The following is a 16322-nucleotide window of genomic DNA, read 5'->3' on the forward strand; positions in this document are numbered from 1 at the left end:
TCGTCTCCTTCCTTTATACATTTTCCTTCTGTTCCTCAGCTAAGCCCACCTTCCGCTCTTTCCTTTCATCCTTCCAGAACGACAAAACGTCAAGATCATCACCGCTCCCGACTCTGGACCCTCCTCCGCTCCCAACCCTTACCTCCTTTCCTCCCAAGAAGAGAAGGACACCCTCCAGCTTCACGGGAAATGGCGAGACAAGCTTCGAGTGCCTCGACGACCTGTATGGGACAAGGGAATGACCGCTAGGGAGTTGGAGAGGAGTGAGAGGGACGCTTTCTTGGACTGGAGGCGAGGTCTCGCTGAGTGAGCTTCCTCTTCCCTTCCTTCCCTCCCCTTTCCACCTCTTCCTCGACCCTCTCACTCGAAGAGCTCCCCTCTGACTTTCTTTGCTTCTCTCCTCGTCATCTCCACCTCCCTTCTCACCTCTTCCCATCACCCTCCGCATCTTCCCTGCCTCCTCAGTCTCTCCGAGAGCCACAACCTCCTCCTCACTCCCTTCGAGCGAAATCTCGAAGTTTGGCGACAGCTCTGGAGAGTTCTCGAGCGATCTCATCTCGTCGTGCAGATCGTGGATGGTCGAAACCCCGAAGGATTCAGGTGTGGTGATCTCGAGGACTACGTGTCGAGTTTGGACGTTGAGGGAAGGGCTGTTGGAAAGGGAGCGGAGGGAAACCTCGAGGGGGGAAAGAGGAGGACGCTGTTGCTCATCAACAAGGCCGATCTGTTGACGCTCGAGCAGAGGTACGTTTCGTTCCTCTCTCTGACACCTACCGACGGAAGAGCTTAAGCTGATTCTCGGTCGCCTCCTCTACGATCTACAGACGACAGTGGGCCGACCACTTCGACTCGAAAGGACTTCGATACGCCTTCTTCTCGGCTCTCAACGCTTCTCAACTCCAACTCGAAGCTGCCGCCGCCGCTGAAGCCGCTCGTCTTGCTGAGGAAGCACCATCGTCGGACGAGGAATCGGAGGAGGAGGAGGAGACGGACGAGGAGGACGATGCTCAGGTTTCGCGACCCGTCGGAGGAATTCACGGAGTCGGAGAGATCAACCCTACGAAGGAGGAGGCGGCAGCCAAGTGGGAGCCGAAACCTGATGAGCAGAGAGCTGTCGAGGGTTACCAGGAGAGGACGAGGGTGTTGGGAGTGCTGGAGTTGGAGGAGCTGTTCTTGACCGAGTCGCCTGATCTCAACGGTAAGCTCTCGTCTTCCTTTCCCTCTCTTTCTCGACTCTCGCTGATCCCTCCCTTTCTCTTCCTTTTTTCTCTTCAGACTTCGTCACCCAGTTCCAACCTCGACGTCCCTCCAAACTCGTCGTCGGTCTCGTCGGATACCCCAACGTCGGAAAGTCGTCGACCATCAACGCCCTCCTCGGTGGGAAGCGAGTCTCGGTTTCGGCTACTCCAGGAAAGACGAAGCACTTCCAGACGCTCATTTTCACGGAGGAGATCACCCTCTGCGATTGCCCAGGACTCGTCTTCCCTCAGTTCGCCACCTCGAAGGCAGAGCTCGTCTGCGATGGAGTGCTCCCAATCGATCAGATGAAGGAGTACACGGCGCCGATGGAGTTGGTTTGCAGGAGGGTGCCGAGGGAGGTGTTGGAGGGAACGTACGCTATCCGGATAGAGGTTAGGGAGATTGAGGATGGAGGAACTGGAAAGGTTGGGTCGGAGGACTTCCTGTCGAGTTATGCCAGTGAGTTCGCGCTCGTCGCGTCGCGTCTCGAACTTCGTTCGACTTTTGCTGATTTCCCCTCTCTTTCTTCCTCTCTCTCCCTCTTCTCCCTCTTTAGTCGCCCGAGGATTCACTCGAGCCTCCTTCGGTCTTCCCGATACCTCTCGAGCGGCTCGATACGTCCTCAAAGACTACGTCAACGCCAAACTCCTCTACTGCCACCCTCCTCCCGGCGTCGACGCCAACGACTTCAACGCTGAGTCTCGTGAAGCCGCTCTCCTGCAGTACGTCGGAAAGAAGAAGGCTCCTACCACTCGAGTCGGAGGAAAGGCCGATACCTTCGTCAAAGCCGCTCCCGCCGAATTCGCTCCCCTCCCCACCCACGACGACGCCGGACAACCTCTCGACATCGCTCCCGGAACGACGAAGGAGCAGCAGAGAATCTTCTCTTCCATCCCTGGAAAGGCCGACAACAGACCTTCTCAACCCATGTCCAACATCTCGAGGAACATCGACGGAGTCTTCTTCAAGGAGGACGATACTCGACTCGAAGGACGACCGAGGACGAAGGGAACGACGGCGAGCATCGAGGGAACCGAAGGCTTCTCGAGACCTAGGATGTACCCCGTTCAGAACCAGATCGGAGACGATGGGTTGCCTCTGGAGGCGGATAGGGCTGCTAGGTTGGCGGAGGTGAAGGCTTTGGAGGAGAGGAGGGAGAGCGGGAAGGCGACCAAGAAGCACTTCAAGACGAAGAAGTCGAAGAGTCGGTCGGGAGCTGGGTACGATTAGGTAGATTTCTCGAGTTTGCTTGATGCTGTTTTTTTGTTCTCGCTTTGATCCACGGATGATCTCATTCTGACATTGGCGTCTCGGATCGTTTTCCGGCAGCGACGCGTCGCTCCTTTGACGCTTCGAATACAAACGCTGAGAAGGAACGAATCAACGTCAGTACTCTGACTCAGCAGGAGTAGGCTTAAGATATCGCTCCGAACATCCAACTTCTCGGATACGGTTCTTCTTCCCTCCGCTGGCGTTGAACAAGTGTTCTCTCACTCTCGAGGGACGACGAGAAGTTGAGGAAAGGTCTCGCTTTTTACCGCTCCCTAACATGCGAAACGTCGAGAAGCAGTGATTGAGTGATGAACGTAGCTAAAGAAATCATCGAGGCTACATAATAAGGAGAAGAGAGCGGACAAAAGAAACAAAACGACGCGTCAAAACAAGCACGATCTCCGCCGCAACCTTCACTCCATCTCAACAACAGCGGCATAGAATAGGACTAGTGCCCTCGCCGGATCTGAAACAGAGCTTCTAGCAAGAACTGACGAGATCTCTCCCTCCGTTATGACCTCCTCCTGATTCCCCCTCCCATCTGAAAAGTAAGTGATGAGGGCCATGCCAGTGCGACGACCTGGATTGCAGCGTCTGATGCACGCGTCGAACACGCTGCTCCCATCGGGGCGTATACCGATCGAGGAAGCACCGACTGCTTTAAACCCTTCTAGTCGCGTCCAGCGAGAGAGTTCGTCCTCGGCTATGTAGAAGGAGGTAGGGCTGACGTGGGCGGTTGAGGTAGGACCGGAAATGCTGAGATCGATGGGGTCAAGAAGATTGAGGATGGGAAACCAGGGGGGGAAGAGGGAGCCCGCCTCCGTGTAGACCCCGAGAGCGTCGATCTTCAAAGGAGGGCCGGTTGGGAGAGGGAGGAAATCGGCAGCGTCGAAGTTGGAGGGGGAGAGAGCGAGAACTTTGGGGAGGAGGAGGGAAGAGACTCGGTTGGGAGATGGGAGAGGGTTGTTGATCTGAACGAAGAGAAGATTAGAAAGAGGCGCGGTCAGTGAGGGACAGAAAGACGAACGGAGAGCGAGAGAAGGAGACGCACTCTCGCACCGACGAGCATAGCAGCGGTCCTTGATCCGAGAACCAGACGCTGGCTTCCGTAGACGAGACTTGAGGTGATCTCCAGAGTTCGGAAGGAGACACCGCAGAGGGCGAGAAGGTCCGAACGGTCGAGGAGAGAGAAGATCGAGTGGACGAGCTCAGTCGGGAAGGAGTCGAGGGAGCGAGGGGGTTTGGATAGCGAGGTAGGGGGCGGAGTTCGTAGGAGTTCGTCCTGTGAAGATGACAGAGTGTAAGAGAAGTCAAAAATATGCTTATAGGAAGAGAGGAGAGGGAAGAAGGAAGACTCACTCCTGACCAAAGCCAACGACCTTTCTCCTCCTTTCTCCCAGCCTCCCAAACCCAATGACTGCCAAAAGCCTTCGTCATCTCCTTCATAGTTTTCTCCTTCTCCTCGTCTCTCTTCCTGAGTTCTTCGTTCTCGGAAGAAAGGCGAGCGATGGAAGACGAGTGCGCTTCGTCCTGGGAGGAGAGACGAGCGACTTGAGCTTTGAGAGCTTCGTTCTCTGACGAGACACGACCGACGAGCGAGAAGAGTTGTGCGATTTGAGCTGCGACGGGGTCTCCCGATGCTGAAGATGATGCGACGGTGGGTTGAGGTCGATGGTGGGAGATGGGAGGGAGGGACGAAGAAGAGGACGAGGAAGAGGGAGAGTCGAGGGGAGGAGGGAGGTGTGATTCGACTCGGGATTCCTGAGAAACGAGGACGACCTGGGAGGCAAAGAGAGGGAAGGAAGAAACGAGGAAGTCAGCTTCAGACTAAAGCATCGAAAGCGGTTGATGTAGAAGCGAGAGATAGAGGTGGGAGGGGAGAGGAAGGAGGAACGAGGGAGGGAAGGGAGGAAGGTCGAAGCTCACCTTGTGTTCCGTTCGATCCTTCCCTTCGTCCGAAACCGACTGGTTCGACATGCTGACGAGTTGACTTATGGGATACTTCGAGCTGTGGGGACGAGAGCTCGAGAAAGAACACGTGGTTTGGGAGGCTGAAGCGGTTGGAGGAGAAAAGGAAGGAGCTTTCGAAGTTGAGCTCAACGTCGACCTTCCTTTCCTCCCTCTCCTTCTCTTTCACTCCCTCTCCCCTCCTTTTCTCTAGCCATGTCTCTTCCAGATCCTTCGGTGCTCGCAGACAGTTTCGGTCTGGTCGCTGGAAGTGGACCCTTCGTGGAACCCATCTGGGCAGAGGTGGATTACGAGGTTGCAGTCAACGTCGTGAGTTCGTTTGAAGGCCAGCCGCTTCCCCTTCTCTACCTTCGCTGAATCTTCCCTTCTCCCTTCGCAACAGTTCCAGAAGGCAGAGAACGCCTCTCCACCAGAATGGGATCGTTTTTACGTCAGTCAATCTCGAGCCCAACTTCAAGAACGAGCGAAATCTGACTGAAAGGGCTTTTCTACTCGCCATCCCAGGCTGCCTTCAACGCTCTGTACCTCCCTTCTCTCGTCTTCGTGATGAACAACCTCCCACTCGACTGCAGCGAAGAGGCATTGATGGTGACGATAGCTCTCTTCACCATCTTGAAGGGGTGTATGGTATTCAAAACAAGTAATGTTTCGCCCTCCTTTGCTCGTTTCGTGCGACTCGAGACGGCCAAAGTCCTCCAACTCTACACGTCTCTCCTCAGATCGATTGCGAGTGCATCAAAGGTCAAGGAGCTAGGAAGTTCGAATGCCATCCTTGTATGTCCTTCTCCAAACATCGCTCTCAAGGTCAAGCCATCCAAGAACGCTGACTCTCTATTTTCCTCTCCGCTTCAGCCGGATCCCTACGAACTTATCCCTGTCGTCACAGGAGTAGTAATCGCCATCGACACATCCGTCACCTCAATCACCACTCTACCTGCCATCGAACCATCCGTGAAGAAGGACTTGGTCGTCGTCGTCAAACAACTTGAGACGGCTCATTTGTCGGCCTCCGACCCCTTCAAAAGGCACTACACAGTTATGTACGAGATTTTTGACCCTATCATCCTCCACGGATCTTTGGATCTTCGTGCTATCATGCCGAAGCAGGAGGAGGCTACGATGGCCATCCCTTGGTGGAACTGTGAGCTGAAACGAGCAGGAGACGAGGAGGTCGAATCCTGCGCTCAGCTCGAGGAGGGAGAAGAAATGAGGGCTTGCAGTCGGGTAAGTCCCACTTCGTCAGCGTCCGCATCTATCTCTCGACTGACCTCTCCCTCTCTCTCTTTCTCTCTACAGTGCTTTGCAGTGCGATACTGCTCTCGAGGTGCGTCCGTCGCGTCGCGTCGTCTTTCTTCCTCGGAAACCCTTCCTCCTCTTCTGCTTCTTCCACGCTTTCGATCAGCTGACGACTCCCTTCTCCCCTCAGAACATCAAAGACTCGACTGGAAACGACACAAGCTCGTCTGCTTCAAACCGAGCTGGTGATTCGATGGTCAGTCTTCTCCCCTCTCTCAGTCCCTCACTCCTTCCTCCCCTCTCTCAAACTGACCCAAGCCTCCCTCTTCTGATCCCCCGACCAGTCTCCCACGCTCGCTGGAAATCCTCGTTCGTCTTCCTCCAACGCTCCCAGGCTCTTCTCCCGTCGGGCTGCTCTCGTCTGTCTTGACGCGTCTGACTCTTCCCGCTTTTCCTTTCGTTCCTTCCCTCGGACTCGCAGATCATCGCTCGGAACACTTCTAGGATATCTTGGATTCCGTAGATCACATCGGTCGGTCGTTTCGGCTTCAAGAAGGACTCGAGGAGAGGAATAGAGGGAGAGCGGGAGCGGGAGCGGGAGCGAGCCTCTCCGGGAGGGATTACTGCTGTACTAGCTTATTTTCTGCTCTTTATCCTTCAGTCTATTTTCGTATATGTATTACACACCCTGCTTCAGTTTAGTCTAACGCTCTCTCTCTCTCTCTCTCTCGGAAAGCTCGACGCGTCGTCGCTCCCTCTTCCCGCTCTTTCCCATCCTCTTTTTCTCTCTCTCTCTCTCTCGAAGCCGAGTCAAAGCAAAGCAGAAGAAACACAGACATGGCAGAAGAAATCAAGAGTCTAGTCAACCGAGAACCGAAACCGAAAGCACGAAAACGATGAGAGCGAAGGACGAAAACAGCAAAAGAAAAGAACGAACGAACGAACGGAGCAGAAAACTGAAGGAAGCAAAAGACGAAAAGCAGAAAACCGAACGAAAGCAGATGAAGGACCCTCGACTCAACCTCAACTCCAACCAAACCCAACCCACAGCCGAAACCAAAACCAAATCCAAAACCAAAAGAAAGAGTCCAAAAAAACACGAAGCAAAAAACACACCCACACGAAGAGACCAGCTCCTCCTCCCCTCACACCCTCACACCCTCACACCTCCCCCTCCACCTCCAACCCCAACTCCCTCCCCTCCCTCTCCAACTCCTCCCTCTCCACCCTCAACCTCTCCTTCTTCGCCAGAAACTCTTCCCTCTTCTTCTTCTCCCTCTCCTTCTTCTTCGTCTCCTCCTCCTCCCCCTCGTTCCCTCCCAACCCACCCTCCGACCCGTTCGACGACGAAAGACTCGACAACCCCGAACTCGCTTCCGACACGTTCGAAGTTGAATTCTTCCTTACGTGGTGCGGGAGGTTGGGTTGTTGTTGTTGTTGCTGTTGTTGTTGTTGTTCTTCTCGACGCTGGTTCGGCGACGGAACCCCTCTCCCCCCCGTCGCTCCCTGATCGTAGTACGTAGCGTTCTGATCTGTGAACCCCATCGGCGGGGAATAAACACTGTGCTTCCCCGCTCCGGAACCGTACGAAAGCGACCTCGACTGGTTGGTCGGGTGGTGAGGAGGTTGGGGTTGAGGTTGAGGTTGAGTGACGGCTCGTTTCTTCTTTAGCCTCGCCGTCGACGCGTTCGACGAGGAGATGGACGGGAGAGGTTGAGGTTGAGGGTGCGAGGAGGAGGAGGAAAGGAGGGGGTGATGATTGTACAACGGCTGTTGCTGTTGGTGGCGGGAGTAGGAGGAGTGGGAGGAAGGGTGCGGAGGAGGAGGCAGAGGGTGGGAGTAGTACGACGACGACGACGCGTCGTTTGGGAAAGGGTGGGAGGAGTAGCGATCTTGAGCTCGATCTCGATCGTCGTAGTAGTGCTGCTGCTGCTGCTGCTGCTGAGGGGTGTAGGCTTGCTGATGGTGCTGGTATCGAGACGACGATGAGGCGTAGGAGTTGGACGAGGAGGAGGAGGTGTTGGTGTTGGTGTATTCGTGTTGCTGATGGTGAGAGAGTTGGAGGTGGTAGGGTTGAGGAGGGTACTCCTCGTACGTCGACGAGGAAGAGGAAGCGTGACGAGGGTGGGAAGAGGAGTAGTACGGCTGGTGTTGCTGATGCTGCTGAGGAGGCTGGTATCGATCGTACGACGACGAGGAGGAGTAGGTGGGGAACTGATCTCGACGCGTCGTCGGGGAAACCTGATGTCCGAAGTCCAACTCCTCGGGCGTAGGAGGCAACGGCGCTCCTGCTCCTGAAGATCTTCCCGAAACGATCCTGAGCGATGACGAACCCGACGACGACGATCGACCGTGTTGGTGCGACCTAGACCAGTCCTGTTCTGCTCCTGCTCCTCCTCCTCCCGTTCTCGAACTCGAAGCTCTCCTGATCCTCAAAGGCGCCACAGGTCTCGACGTCTGGTTGAGCTGCTGAGGTTGCTGAGTCGCCACGGGGTAGAGATAAGGAGAATCTTCGACGGCCTCGACGACGACGACGTGTTGAGGTTGAGGGGGAGGGGAGTTGAACCCGTCGGAGAGAGGAGTGGGCGCGTCGTCCGAGTACGAGAAGGCGAAGGAGGAGGTGGTGGTGGAGGTGGAGTTGTTGGAGGATTTTCGGATGGTTTCCGAGGTTGATTGATGGGAGGAGGAGGAAGGGAGGTAGCCTGACGCGCCTTCGAGTCTCCCTCGTTTCGATCCGACTCGTCTTCGACCCAAACCAAGCGACGCGTCCACGTCCTCTTCTTCTTCTCCCTCCTCGTCTTCCTCATCCCCGAACTCTCCAGAAGCCTTCCTCTTCAACCCTCCTCTCTCCCACCCTCCTTCTCCCTCGTAATCCCCCTCGTCCCCCTCCCCTTCCTCCTCCTCGTCCTCCTCCCACTCATCCTCAGGGACGTTCTTCCCCGCCTCCAACCCTTCCTCAATCACGTTCACCATGTAATCCCTCACCCTCTCCTGACCTCGCTCGTCGATGTATCCTTGGATCCGATGGAATTCTTCGACGATGTCTGCTGGGAGGGTCGATGGGACAGAAGGGGAAGAGGAGGAAGAGGAGGAGGAGGATTCGGAGAGGAAGGTGGTGACGAGGGTGGTCATGAGTTTTGGATCCGAGGAGGCGAGTTTTTGGAGAGCTGTCGTCCAGCCCTGGAGAGAGGCGAAGACGAGCGACGAGGACGAAGGGAGGACGAGAGGGGAGAGCGAGGCCAGCGAAGAGGGAGGCGAAGAGGAGGGAGCGACGCGAAGAAGAAGAAGAAAAACGGGAAGAAAACGAAACGAAAACAAGAGTCAGTCAAGCTTGTCTCTTATATATGTCTCATCCAGAAAGGTTTAGGGAAAAAGGCGTGGCGGAAAACAAAGAAGAAGGGAAGGAGGCTCGAGCGAGGAGGGGAGCGAGGGAGCGAAGGCAGGGCCAACCAACGCAACCAAACACTCGAGCTCAACCCTTCCTTTCTCTCTGAGGAATGAAAGGAAAGTATGCTTACAGAGCGTCGTCGCATGTTGGTGAACCTGCAAAGAACGAACGAAAGGAACGGAGAAGAGTCAGAACGAGAGAGAAGAAAGAGAGCGAAAGGAGGACGAGGAGAGAGAACATGAAACGAGGTGAAGCTCACCAAAGGTTGATCGAGTTCAAAGGGAGTCCCTTCGCCTCAGCGAGTTCCTTCTTCTGAGCAGAGGTTGGGAAAGGGTGGGCCATGTGCTATAGAACGAGCGAAAGAGCGAACAAGAACGAAGCGAAGAAAAGAGAGGAAGAGGTCAGCTCGAAACGAAGACGGAGAAGCGTCGAGCTCATCTTCTCGAACAAAGGGAACCTCCTCCTTCCTCCCTCTCTCAAAAACTTCCTACTACAAAACTCACCTCCAAGAACCAATCCCTCAAATGCCTAAAGTTGGCAGGATTCTCTGCTCCCTTCTTCCCGTTACTGTTGCTGTTGTTGTTGTTGTTTTTGGGCGAGTCTTCGGAATCCGAGTCGTTGTCGGAACCCGAGTCGTTGGAGGGAGGAGCTCGTTGGAGGGTGGTGGTAGGAGGAGAGGGAGGAGTGGGAGAGCGTTGGAAGGGGAGAGTGAAGTGGGAGTGGGGTTGGGAGCAGGAGGCTGTAAAGGGAGGAGAAGAGGTTAGAGGAGGGATGAAAGGGAGAGAGGAAGAGGAGGAGAGGTGGAGAAGAGACGAACCGGAGCAGTCGTCTTCAGCAGCGAGGGTCGAGTCAACTTCAGATCTCAGTGAATACAAGCTCGAAGCCTCCTCGTCCTGTAACTGACCCATCTTCAGTGCCAAAGACTCTATGGTGCTGGAGACTTCCGCCGCTAGCTGTTGGTCTGAAGCGGAGAGTCCGCTTCGACACCTCGAATCCTCGATCTCCTGAAACAGCAACGCAAAGTGGTGGTTGAACTTGTCCAGAGTTTTTGACTCCAATGCAGATAGGAAGCCCGTCACAGAATCTAGAAGACGCTCTCGAATGGACATGTCGTGGTTTGAAGATAGAAGAAGTGAAGTTCAAACTGGAGACAAAGGAAGCAGGGGGTGGCGTTTCAGAGCTGAGCGAGGGCGAAGGGACCTGCCTCAAAGGGAGCAGACAGCGAAGTCGTCGCTTTCTTTTCCCTAACCATGACATCCTACACTAAAATGATAGGGCTCGCTCGACAGCTTAAAGACATCGTCGGACCCATAGAACCGTCGCCCTCCTCCTCCTCAATCTCCTTTCCCTCTCATCTCCCTGCCCTGCACCTCCCTCCTCCTCCGGACGTTCGACCAGCTCTCGAGCGCCTGGGAGTCGCACCGTCCCTCGCCCGCGTCCTTGCAACAGCATACGTCGAAACCGTAGCAAAGGCCACTCGAGAGATCTCAGCGTCATACTCACAGGTCGGACTTTCGCTGCAACGAGTCGCCAGGGAGGTAGGAGCAGCTCAATCTTACGGAGACTCATCAGCTGCCCTCGACCAGCAGATCCTCGACTTGAAAGGAATCTTTGCTTCCCGCTATCAACTCCTCTTGTCTTCCCTGGAGACGAAGCTCATGGATAAGGTCACTGCTCGTCGCCAACACTTCACGCAGGTCCAGAAACGACAGCAGCAGTACCGCCACTCGACTCGCAAGGGGTTCGCAAAGGTACGTCTCCCTTCTCTTCCCTTTGTTCTCGTCTCAACCTTTCTCTGACTCCTCTTCCTCTTTTTCTCTTCACACAGAAATCAGTGGAAGTTCTTCGCAAGGTCCGTCTTCGCCCTTCTCTCACTTTTCCGCTTCCCTTTGATCGAGTCCCTTTGAGCTCGAAGCTGACCTTCCACGTTCGTCCTTCGTCCCTTCTCCTTCCTCTTTCGACCTCGATTCGTGCAGATCTACCTCGTTGAATCGTACCCCAACATCGCCGAGCTGAGAGTCATCGCTGAACATATCGGGATGGATTACAAGCAGACGAGGGTATGGGTGAGTCTCGTTCTGTTCTTTCTTCTCTTCGATCGAGGAGAAGCGTCGGCCCTCCCTCCGTCTCGTTTCGAACTTCCCTTTCATGCCCTCGTCAAGAACTGATCTAATCTCTCTTTCCCTTTCATTTCTTCTTCCCCTTTCACCCCTCTAACAGTTCCAAAACCGTCGAAACCGCAAGAAACGCTCGAAACGAGGGATCCACGAGGACAACCGAATCGCCAAACTCGCCGGTCTCCCTCCTCCCAACCCTTCGAGGATCACCAAACGAACGATTCAGCAACGGAAGGAGAACGCTATTCTACGAGCTTCGAATTCGCCTCAGCTCGTTAAGAAGGTTCCTGTTAAGATGAAGAAGGGAGGAGGAGGAGGAGCGAAGGGAGGTGGTGCGACGAGGAGGAGGAGGCAGCAGGAGGAGGAGGAGGTTGAGCAGGAGAGGAGGGAGAGGGAGATGGTTCAGCAGCAGATGGGGTTGGTTTCGATGGGACCGGTGGATGAGGATGAGGACGAGGAGATGGAGATGGGAGGAGCAGGGAGGGGAGGAGGGATGGACGGGTTTCAGAGCTTGACGTTCTCGTACAACATCGAACCTCCTTCGTCGCTCTCGCCCAACCCTCGAGCTTCTTCGTCGTCCCAACACTCCTACAACCACTGCCACTCCTACTCGCAACCTCAGCAGCATCACTACGATCAACAACCCTACGCCTCCTCCTCCTCCTCCTCCTACGACCAGCACCCCTCCTCCTCCTCCTCACAAGACTACTACCCCTCCCACCAACAACCCTACCTTCCTCAACCTCTCTCTCCCTCCTCCTCACACTTCCCCGCCCCCGTCCTCCTCAAAAACCTCTGGGATATCGCCTCCGTCGACCCTCTCTGTTCCTACGAAACCTTCGCTTCAGCACCCGCCGTTCCTTCCAACCTCTCGTTCGTTACTCCTCTGCCTTCGGATCATCCCTTCCATCTCAACAACAACGGAGGAGCGGGAGGACGGGTGGTGGAACCCGAGTGGTACGCTGTTCTGCCAGCGATGGATTCGACGAGTCCGGTCGTTGCGACGGGAGGAGAACAGCAGCAGCAGCAGCATCGAGCCGACTTGGTCGACGCCGGAGGAGTTGGAGTTGGATTGGGTGGGTGGGGAGGACTCCACGTCGGCCACGACGATCAGTCGCGTCACGTCGTCGACGAAGGAGGACTAGCGACGTACGATTACGAGCGGCTCCTCATGGGAGACGGGTCCGAAGGAGGAGGGATGAACGTCCCAGCGGGAGCGGTGAACGGGTACCTGCCCGTTAGCGGGATGGGGATGTTTGGGGGAGGAGGAGGGGTGGGAGGAGCGGGGGAGTTGGGAGTGGATCAGATCTGGGACGCGTTCGAGCAGGAGAACGCGGGGATGTTGAGCTTTGTGGTTCCTGAGGCGGCGGGGAGTTGGTAGAATAATACGCTCTCAGTCCTTTTGCTTCCTTTCCATCTTCTATACTTCGACTTTGGTTTCGTTCTTTCGTCTCGTGGCCTCGTTTGTTTCCCTTCCCCTTTCTCCTTCGTTCTCGTTTCTCGTCCTCTGTTGCTGCTCTCGTTATACCTTTACCGTTGTTTATCACTCCATCTCCATCTCGTCTCCTAGAATCCCATCTCCCATCTCTCATCTCCTTGTTTACCCTCAACCCATCTCCACCCTCTCTCTATACCTCGTTTTTTTCGTTTCACAACCACCCTCCATCTCGTCCCTCCCACACCTCGCAACCCTCCCCCCTTCGTTCTTTTCTTTCGCCTTCTACTTCGTTTCTTTGCTCTTCTCTTTTCGGTTTCCGGTTTCGGGTTTCGGTTTCGCGGGTTCGTGTGTTCAGTTGTCTGTTCTTTCTCTCTGTTTTGCGTCGTGGTTTTCGTGGCTTCGGTTTCGGTTTCGTTCTCTTTGGTTTCGGTTTTGGTTTCGGTTTGGAAGAGGAAGAGGGAAGAGGAGGTGCTTTAGGTTTCTTTATATAAGACTTTGCTGCCTGCTTGATTGGGGTTGGGTTGGGAAAGAGAAAGAGGAAAAGGGAGGGAGGGAGGGACGACGCGACGCGATTAGAGAGGAGCTGAAGAAGCTGGAGTTTACTTGAGAGAAGAACGAGGAAGAGGGAAAGGTGCGAGGGAGGGAGGGAGGCATGAAGGGGCAGAAATAGAGAGAGAGGGAAGTCGAGCGAAGGAAGAGAGAGAGAGAGAAGGAGAAGGACTCGACGCGTCGACTTTTCGAACGACGAACTTTCTAGTCTCAGAGAGCGAAGGAATAACAAAAATGAGGAACAAAAGAAATGCATAAAAAAACCCAAAGCCCAAACTGAGACTACTACCAGACCCAACTAAACCCAACCCCCCTCTCCCACCTCACAAATCCCCCCTCACCCTCTCCCTCACCCTCCTCCAAACCTCCTCCACATCCACCACCTTCTCGTGCAAGACCACCTCGTACCGATGTCCCATCTGCGCAGCCATGTTGTGGAAGTGGAAGTTGCCCGTGACCGAGTCGGCTTGGAGTTCGAAGACGGAGGCGTGACCTGGGGGGAGGAAGAGGGAGAGACCTAAGGCGCCGCCGTGGAGGGAGAGGAGGATGGTTGCGCTGCGAGAGGGTTGGGTGGGGTGGGTGGGTGGGAGGAAGAGGGAGGGAGGGGGGGAGGGTGGGCGGAAGAGGGGAAGGAGGGTCAGTTTGAGGGAGGGAACAGAAGGGAACGAGAGGGAAGGCGAGACGTACTGTCCGACGAAATCGAGTTGAGTATCAAGAGCGTGAGCTACTGGGTCTGTTAATCAAACAAAGCAAGGGATGAATGAGCTGCTGTATCGATCAAAAGAAAAAGGGAAGAGCAACGAGAACGAAATATCGAAAACTCACCAATCGTCCCAAACCTCACCTCCCTCCTCCCCAGATCCTCCTCCCCGACTCCCCACCGTTCAGGCTCCTCTTCCGAATCATGGAACCCACACGTCTCCCTCCCGTCCTTTCCTTTCTCCTCACAAAGTTCCTTCAGCCCTCTCCGTATTCGTTCGACGAGCTCGGGTTCGTTCTCGATGTGACGGGTTTCTCGCCAGGAGGACCAGTCGGCGGCGGATTTGGCTTTGGCTTCCCTGTGAGGGCGATGACGAGCGAAAGAAAGGCAAGAGAAAACGGTGAGCTAGTTCTGAGACGGTAGAGTGCGAAAGAAAAGAGAATAAGGACGAACATCTGAGCTCGAGATAACCAAAGGACGTTGATGGGCCGACGCGTCCGAGGAGAGCCTGTTCGAGAGGGTGGTGGGTTGGGAGAGAGACCGAAGAGGTGACGGTAGTAGTGAGAGGATCCCCATGTTAAGGAAGCGGCGCAGGAGTATCTGAAGGAAGAAATGTACGTCAGCGAAAGGAAGAGGAAGAGTGGAGAGTCGACGCGACGAACTCTTTTCCGACTCCTGTTGCTGAGAGGAGGGAAGCTCCTGCTCCGATGGAGTGGATGGCTTTGGTGACTGCGAGGGGTAACAACGAGGAGTCAGCACGAGAGAGCGTCAAAGCAAAGACCAGGAAGGAACTCACGGCAGGTCTGATCTTGGAACGGATCGAGGGAAAGACGACGAGGAGGGAAGCTTCCCATTCGATCCCCTATTGAAAGGAAAACGAGTCAGCTTCACGTCTCAGGACGCTATAGGAATCGGGACTCACAAAGAGAGGTGAAATGATTCTTCTCGAGCTCGTAATCGTCCTTGAAAACGACTTGAAGTCTCGCTCCTTCGTGTCCGAGAGCGGGATCCTCCAACGAAGCGAGAACCAGAGCGAGGAAGGTTGTGACGAGATCTTCGGCGACGTGGAACTGAAGAAGAGAAGGAAGTCAATACCGTTTCTCTGGGAAATGGACAAATAAAGTGGTATACTCACTGGATTCCACTGCGAGGCGAAGAAGAAAAGACGCGAGGACGCGTCGAGCTCAGTCAGCATTCAGCCTCTGTTTCGCCTTCTCAGCGCCACAAACTCACCTGATCTTGCCTCCCAATCACCAACACCGTATGATCGACCTTCCCACCCTTACAACCAGACTCCGAATCGTCCATCACGACCTCGCTCCCCAAGAAACCTTCGCCCGTCATGTCCTCTCGCAGTCGATCTCCCTCCTCCGTCAACTCGCAACCTCTCGTCCTGAAGCGATGACCTTTGTCGGTGTAGGCGGTGAGAGACGAGGAGAAGCAGTAGGCTGTTGGGTAGGGCCACCATTTCAGCGAGTTGGAGTAGTAGTTGTGCATGCAGGAGATCGAGGTGGAGGAGGGGGTTTGAGGAGTGCAGAAGTCGAGGGTTGTGGAGTTGTAGGCGCTGTGAGTTCGATTGAACGGGAAATCAACTGATCAGTTGCAGGCAAGAGAGTTTCTAGAGTGCTACTGAGAGAAGAAATCACTCACAGGGCCATCGGGAATCCCATTTGACCATTGCAGGTGTCGAGTTTGCGAGCTGCGATTTCGATTTCTGCGAGATGTAGGAAGTGCTGAACCGTTCGAACAGGATTGAGATCCTTGAAGTGACCTCCGAGAGCTATAGGTAGCGGAGGAGGGCCTGGTAGGAATGAAAAGAAGAGGCATCGAGGTCAACACAGGACGGCTCCGGCTCTCCCGTCGACGCAGCTCGCAGCTTCTTCGTCCATCCCAGCCTCCCTACTGTAAGCGCGAGCTCAAGATCGCAGTAGAGCCTTCCTTGACCTCCCTTATAGCCCATCCAGCTCCAATCTCGTTGTTCAAGCTCATCTTTAGCCCGGACTCACTGCTTTCTTCCTCGAGGTCAACCCACTTCGTTCCATTCCTCCCTTGAGCTTCCCACCACTCTCCAAACCCAGCCGTCGCTCTACTACCTCCTCCAACCTTCTCCACCAGTGTAGTTCCTACGATAGAGAAGTAGTGGAGCAGGAAGAAGATCCCCAAGCTCATGAAGACGGTTTGCAGCGGCTTCGCTCGAGCGGAGGAGGTCATCGTCCGGACGAGGGCGACCGCCTTCGGACGATGCTCGTGCATCAACGAGGTTGGAAGGAGAGCGTAGGCTTGAGGAGCCATCCTGTGCGGGTTTGGATAGAGCCAGTCGAAGAGAAGAAGAGTCGATTATGTTGAGAGTCGAGGCAGGAGGAGGGACGAGGGACGTGGTTGGAGGGAAGGAGGCAAGCTTTCAGCCTTCCTTCC

The 16322-nt window shown here is 55.0% G+C and overlaps 7 protein-coding genes across 7 annotated transcripts; 4 read left to right on the plus strand and 3 right to left on the minus strand.

Annotated features, from left to right (window-relative positions):
- The first annotated feature begins 76 nt into the window (after window positions 1-76).
- Window positions 77-2557, plus strand: BDY24DRAFT_375795 (P-loop containing nucleoside triphosphate hydrolase protein). Its single transcript, XM_076638591.1, has 5 exons — window positions 77-306; window positions 466-744; window positions 825-1198; window positions 1276-1698; window positions 1796-2557. The coding sequence occupies exons 1-5, from the start codon at window positions 239-241 to the stop codon at window positions 2467-2469; spliced, it is 1818 nt and encodes a 605-aa protein (XP_076500869.1). The 5' UTR covers window positions 77-238; the 3' UTR covers window positions 2470-2557.
- On the minus strand, window positions 2558-4553 carry BDY24DRAFT_375799 (uncharacterized protein). The gene is made up of 4 exons (XM_076638592.1): window positions 4438-4553; window positions 3871-4290; window positions 3563-3793; window positions 2558-3482 (listed from the first exon to the last, which is right to left on the minus strand). Exons 1-4 carry the CDS (start codon window positions 4486-4488, stop codon window positions 2925-2927), a joined length of 1260 nt encoding a protein of 419 aa, XP_076500870.1. The 5' UTR covers window positions 4489-4553; the 3' UTR covers window positions 2558-2924.
- On the plus strand, window positions 4473-6412 carry BDY24DRAFT_375813 (zinc finger MYND domain-containing protein). Its single transcript, XM_076638593.1, has 4 exons — window positions 4473-4788; window positions 4862-4909; window positions 4984-5703; window positions 5776-6412. The coding sequence occupies exons 1-4, from the start codon at window positions 4675-4677 to the stop codon at window positions 5962-5964; spliced, it is 1071 nt and encodes a 356-aa protein (XP_076500871.1). The 5' UTR covers window positions 4473-4674; the 3' UTR covers window positions 5965-6412.
- Window positions 6413-8729: 2317 nt separating this feature from the next.
- BDY24DRAFT_375823 (uncharacterized protein) lies at window positions 8730-9255 on the plus strand. Its single transcript, XM_076638594.1, has one exon. The coding sequence runs from the start codon at window positions 8740-8742 to the stop codon at window positions 9214-9216; it is 477 nt and encodes a 158-aa protein (XP_076500872.1). The 5' UTR covers window positions 8730-8739; the 3' UTR covers window positions 9217-9255.
- Window positions 9256-9533: 278 nt separating this feature from the next.
- On the minus strand, window positions 9534-10333 carry BDY24DRAFT_99808 (uncharacterized protein). Its single transcript, XM_076645290.1, has 2 exons — window positions 9921-10333; window positions 9534-9842 (listed from the first exon to the last, which is right to left on the minus strand). Exons 1-2 carry the CDS (start codon window positions 10210-10212, stop codon window positions 9580-9582), a joined length of 555 nt encoding a protein of 184 aa, XP_076500873.1. The 5' UTR covers window positions 10213-10333; the 3' UTR covers window positions 9534-9579.
- BDY24DRAFT_99798 (homeobox domain-containing protein) lies at window positions 9908-11393 on the plus strand. The gene is made up of 3 exons (XM_076645289.1): window positions 9908-10854; window positions 10932-10955; window positions 11080-11393. Exons 1-3 carry the CDS (start codon window positions 10354-10356, stop codon window positions 11269-11271), a joined length of 717 nt encoding a protein of 238 aa, XP_076500874.1. The 5' UTR covers window positions 9908-10353; the 3' UTR covers window positions 11272-11393.
- A 1982-nt stretch (window positions 11394-13375) lies between these two features.
- On the minus strand, window positions 13376-16286 carry BDY24DRAFT_375831 (uncharacterized protein). Its single transcript, XM_076638595.1, has 11 exons — window positions 15914-16286; window positions 15558-15708; window positions 15141-15471; window positions 15043-15051; window positions 14830-14977; window positions 14704-14769; window positions 14570-14636; window positions 14361-14507; window positions 14033-14265; window positions 13895-13940; window positions 13376-13762 (listed from the first exon to the last, which is right to left on the minus strand). Exons 1-11 carry the CDS (start codon window positions 16197-16199, stop codon window positions 13531-13533), a joined length of 1716 nt encoding a protein of 571 aa, XP_076500875.1. The 5' UTR covers window positions 16200-16286; the 3' UTR covers window positions 13376-13530.
- Between the last annotated feature and the right edge of the window lie 36 nt (window positions 16287-16322).

This window comes from Mrakia frigida, assembly GCF_051309035.1.
Source record: "Mrakia frigida strain ATCC 22029 unplaced genomic scaffold BDY24scaffold_2, whole genome shotgun sequence".
Lineage (NCBI taxonomy): Eukaryota > Fungi > Basidiomycota > Tremellomycetes > Cystofilobasidiales > Mrakiaceae > Mrakia > Mrakia frigida.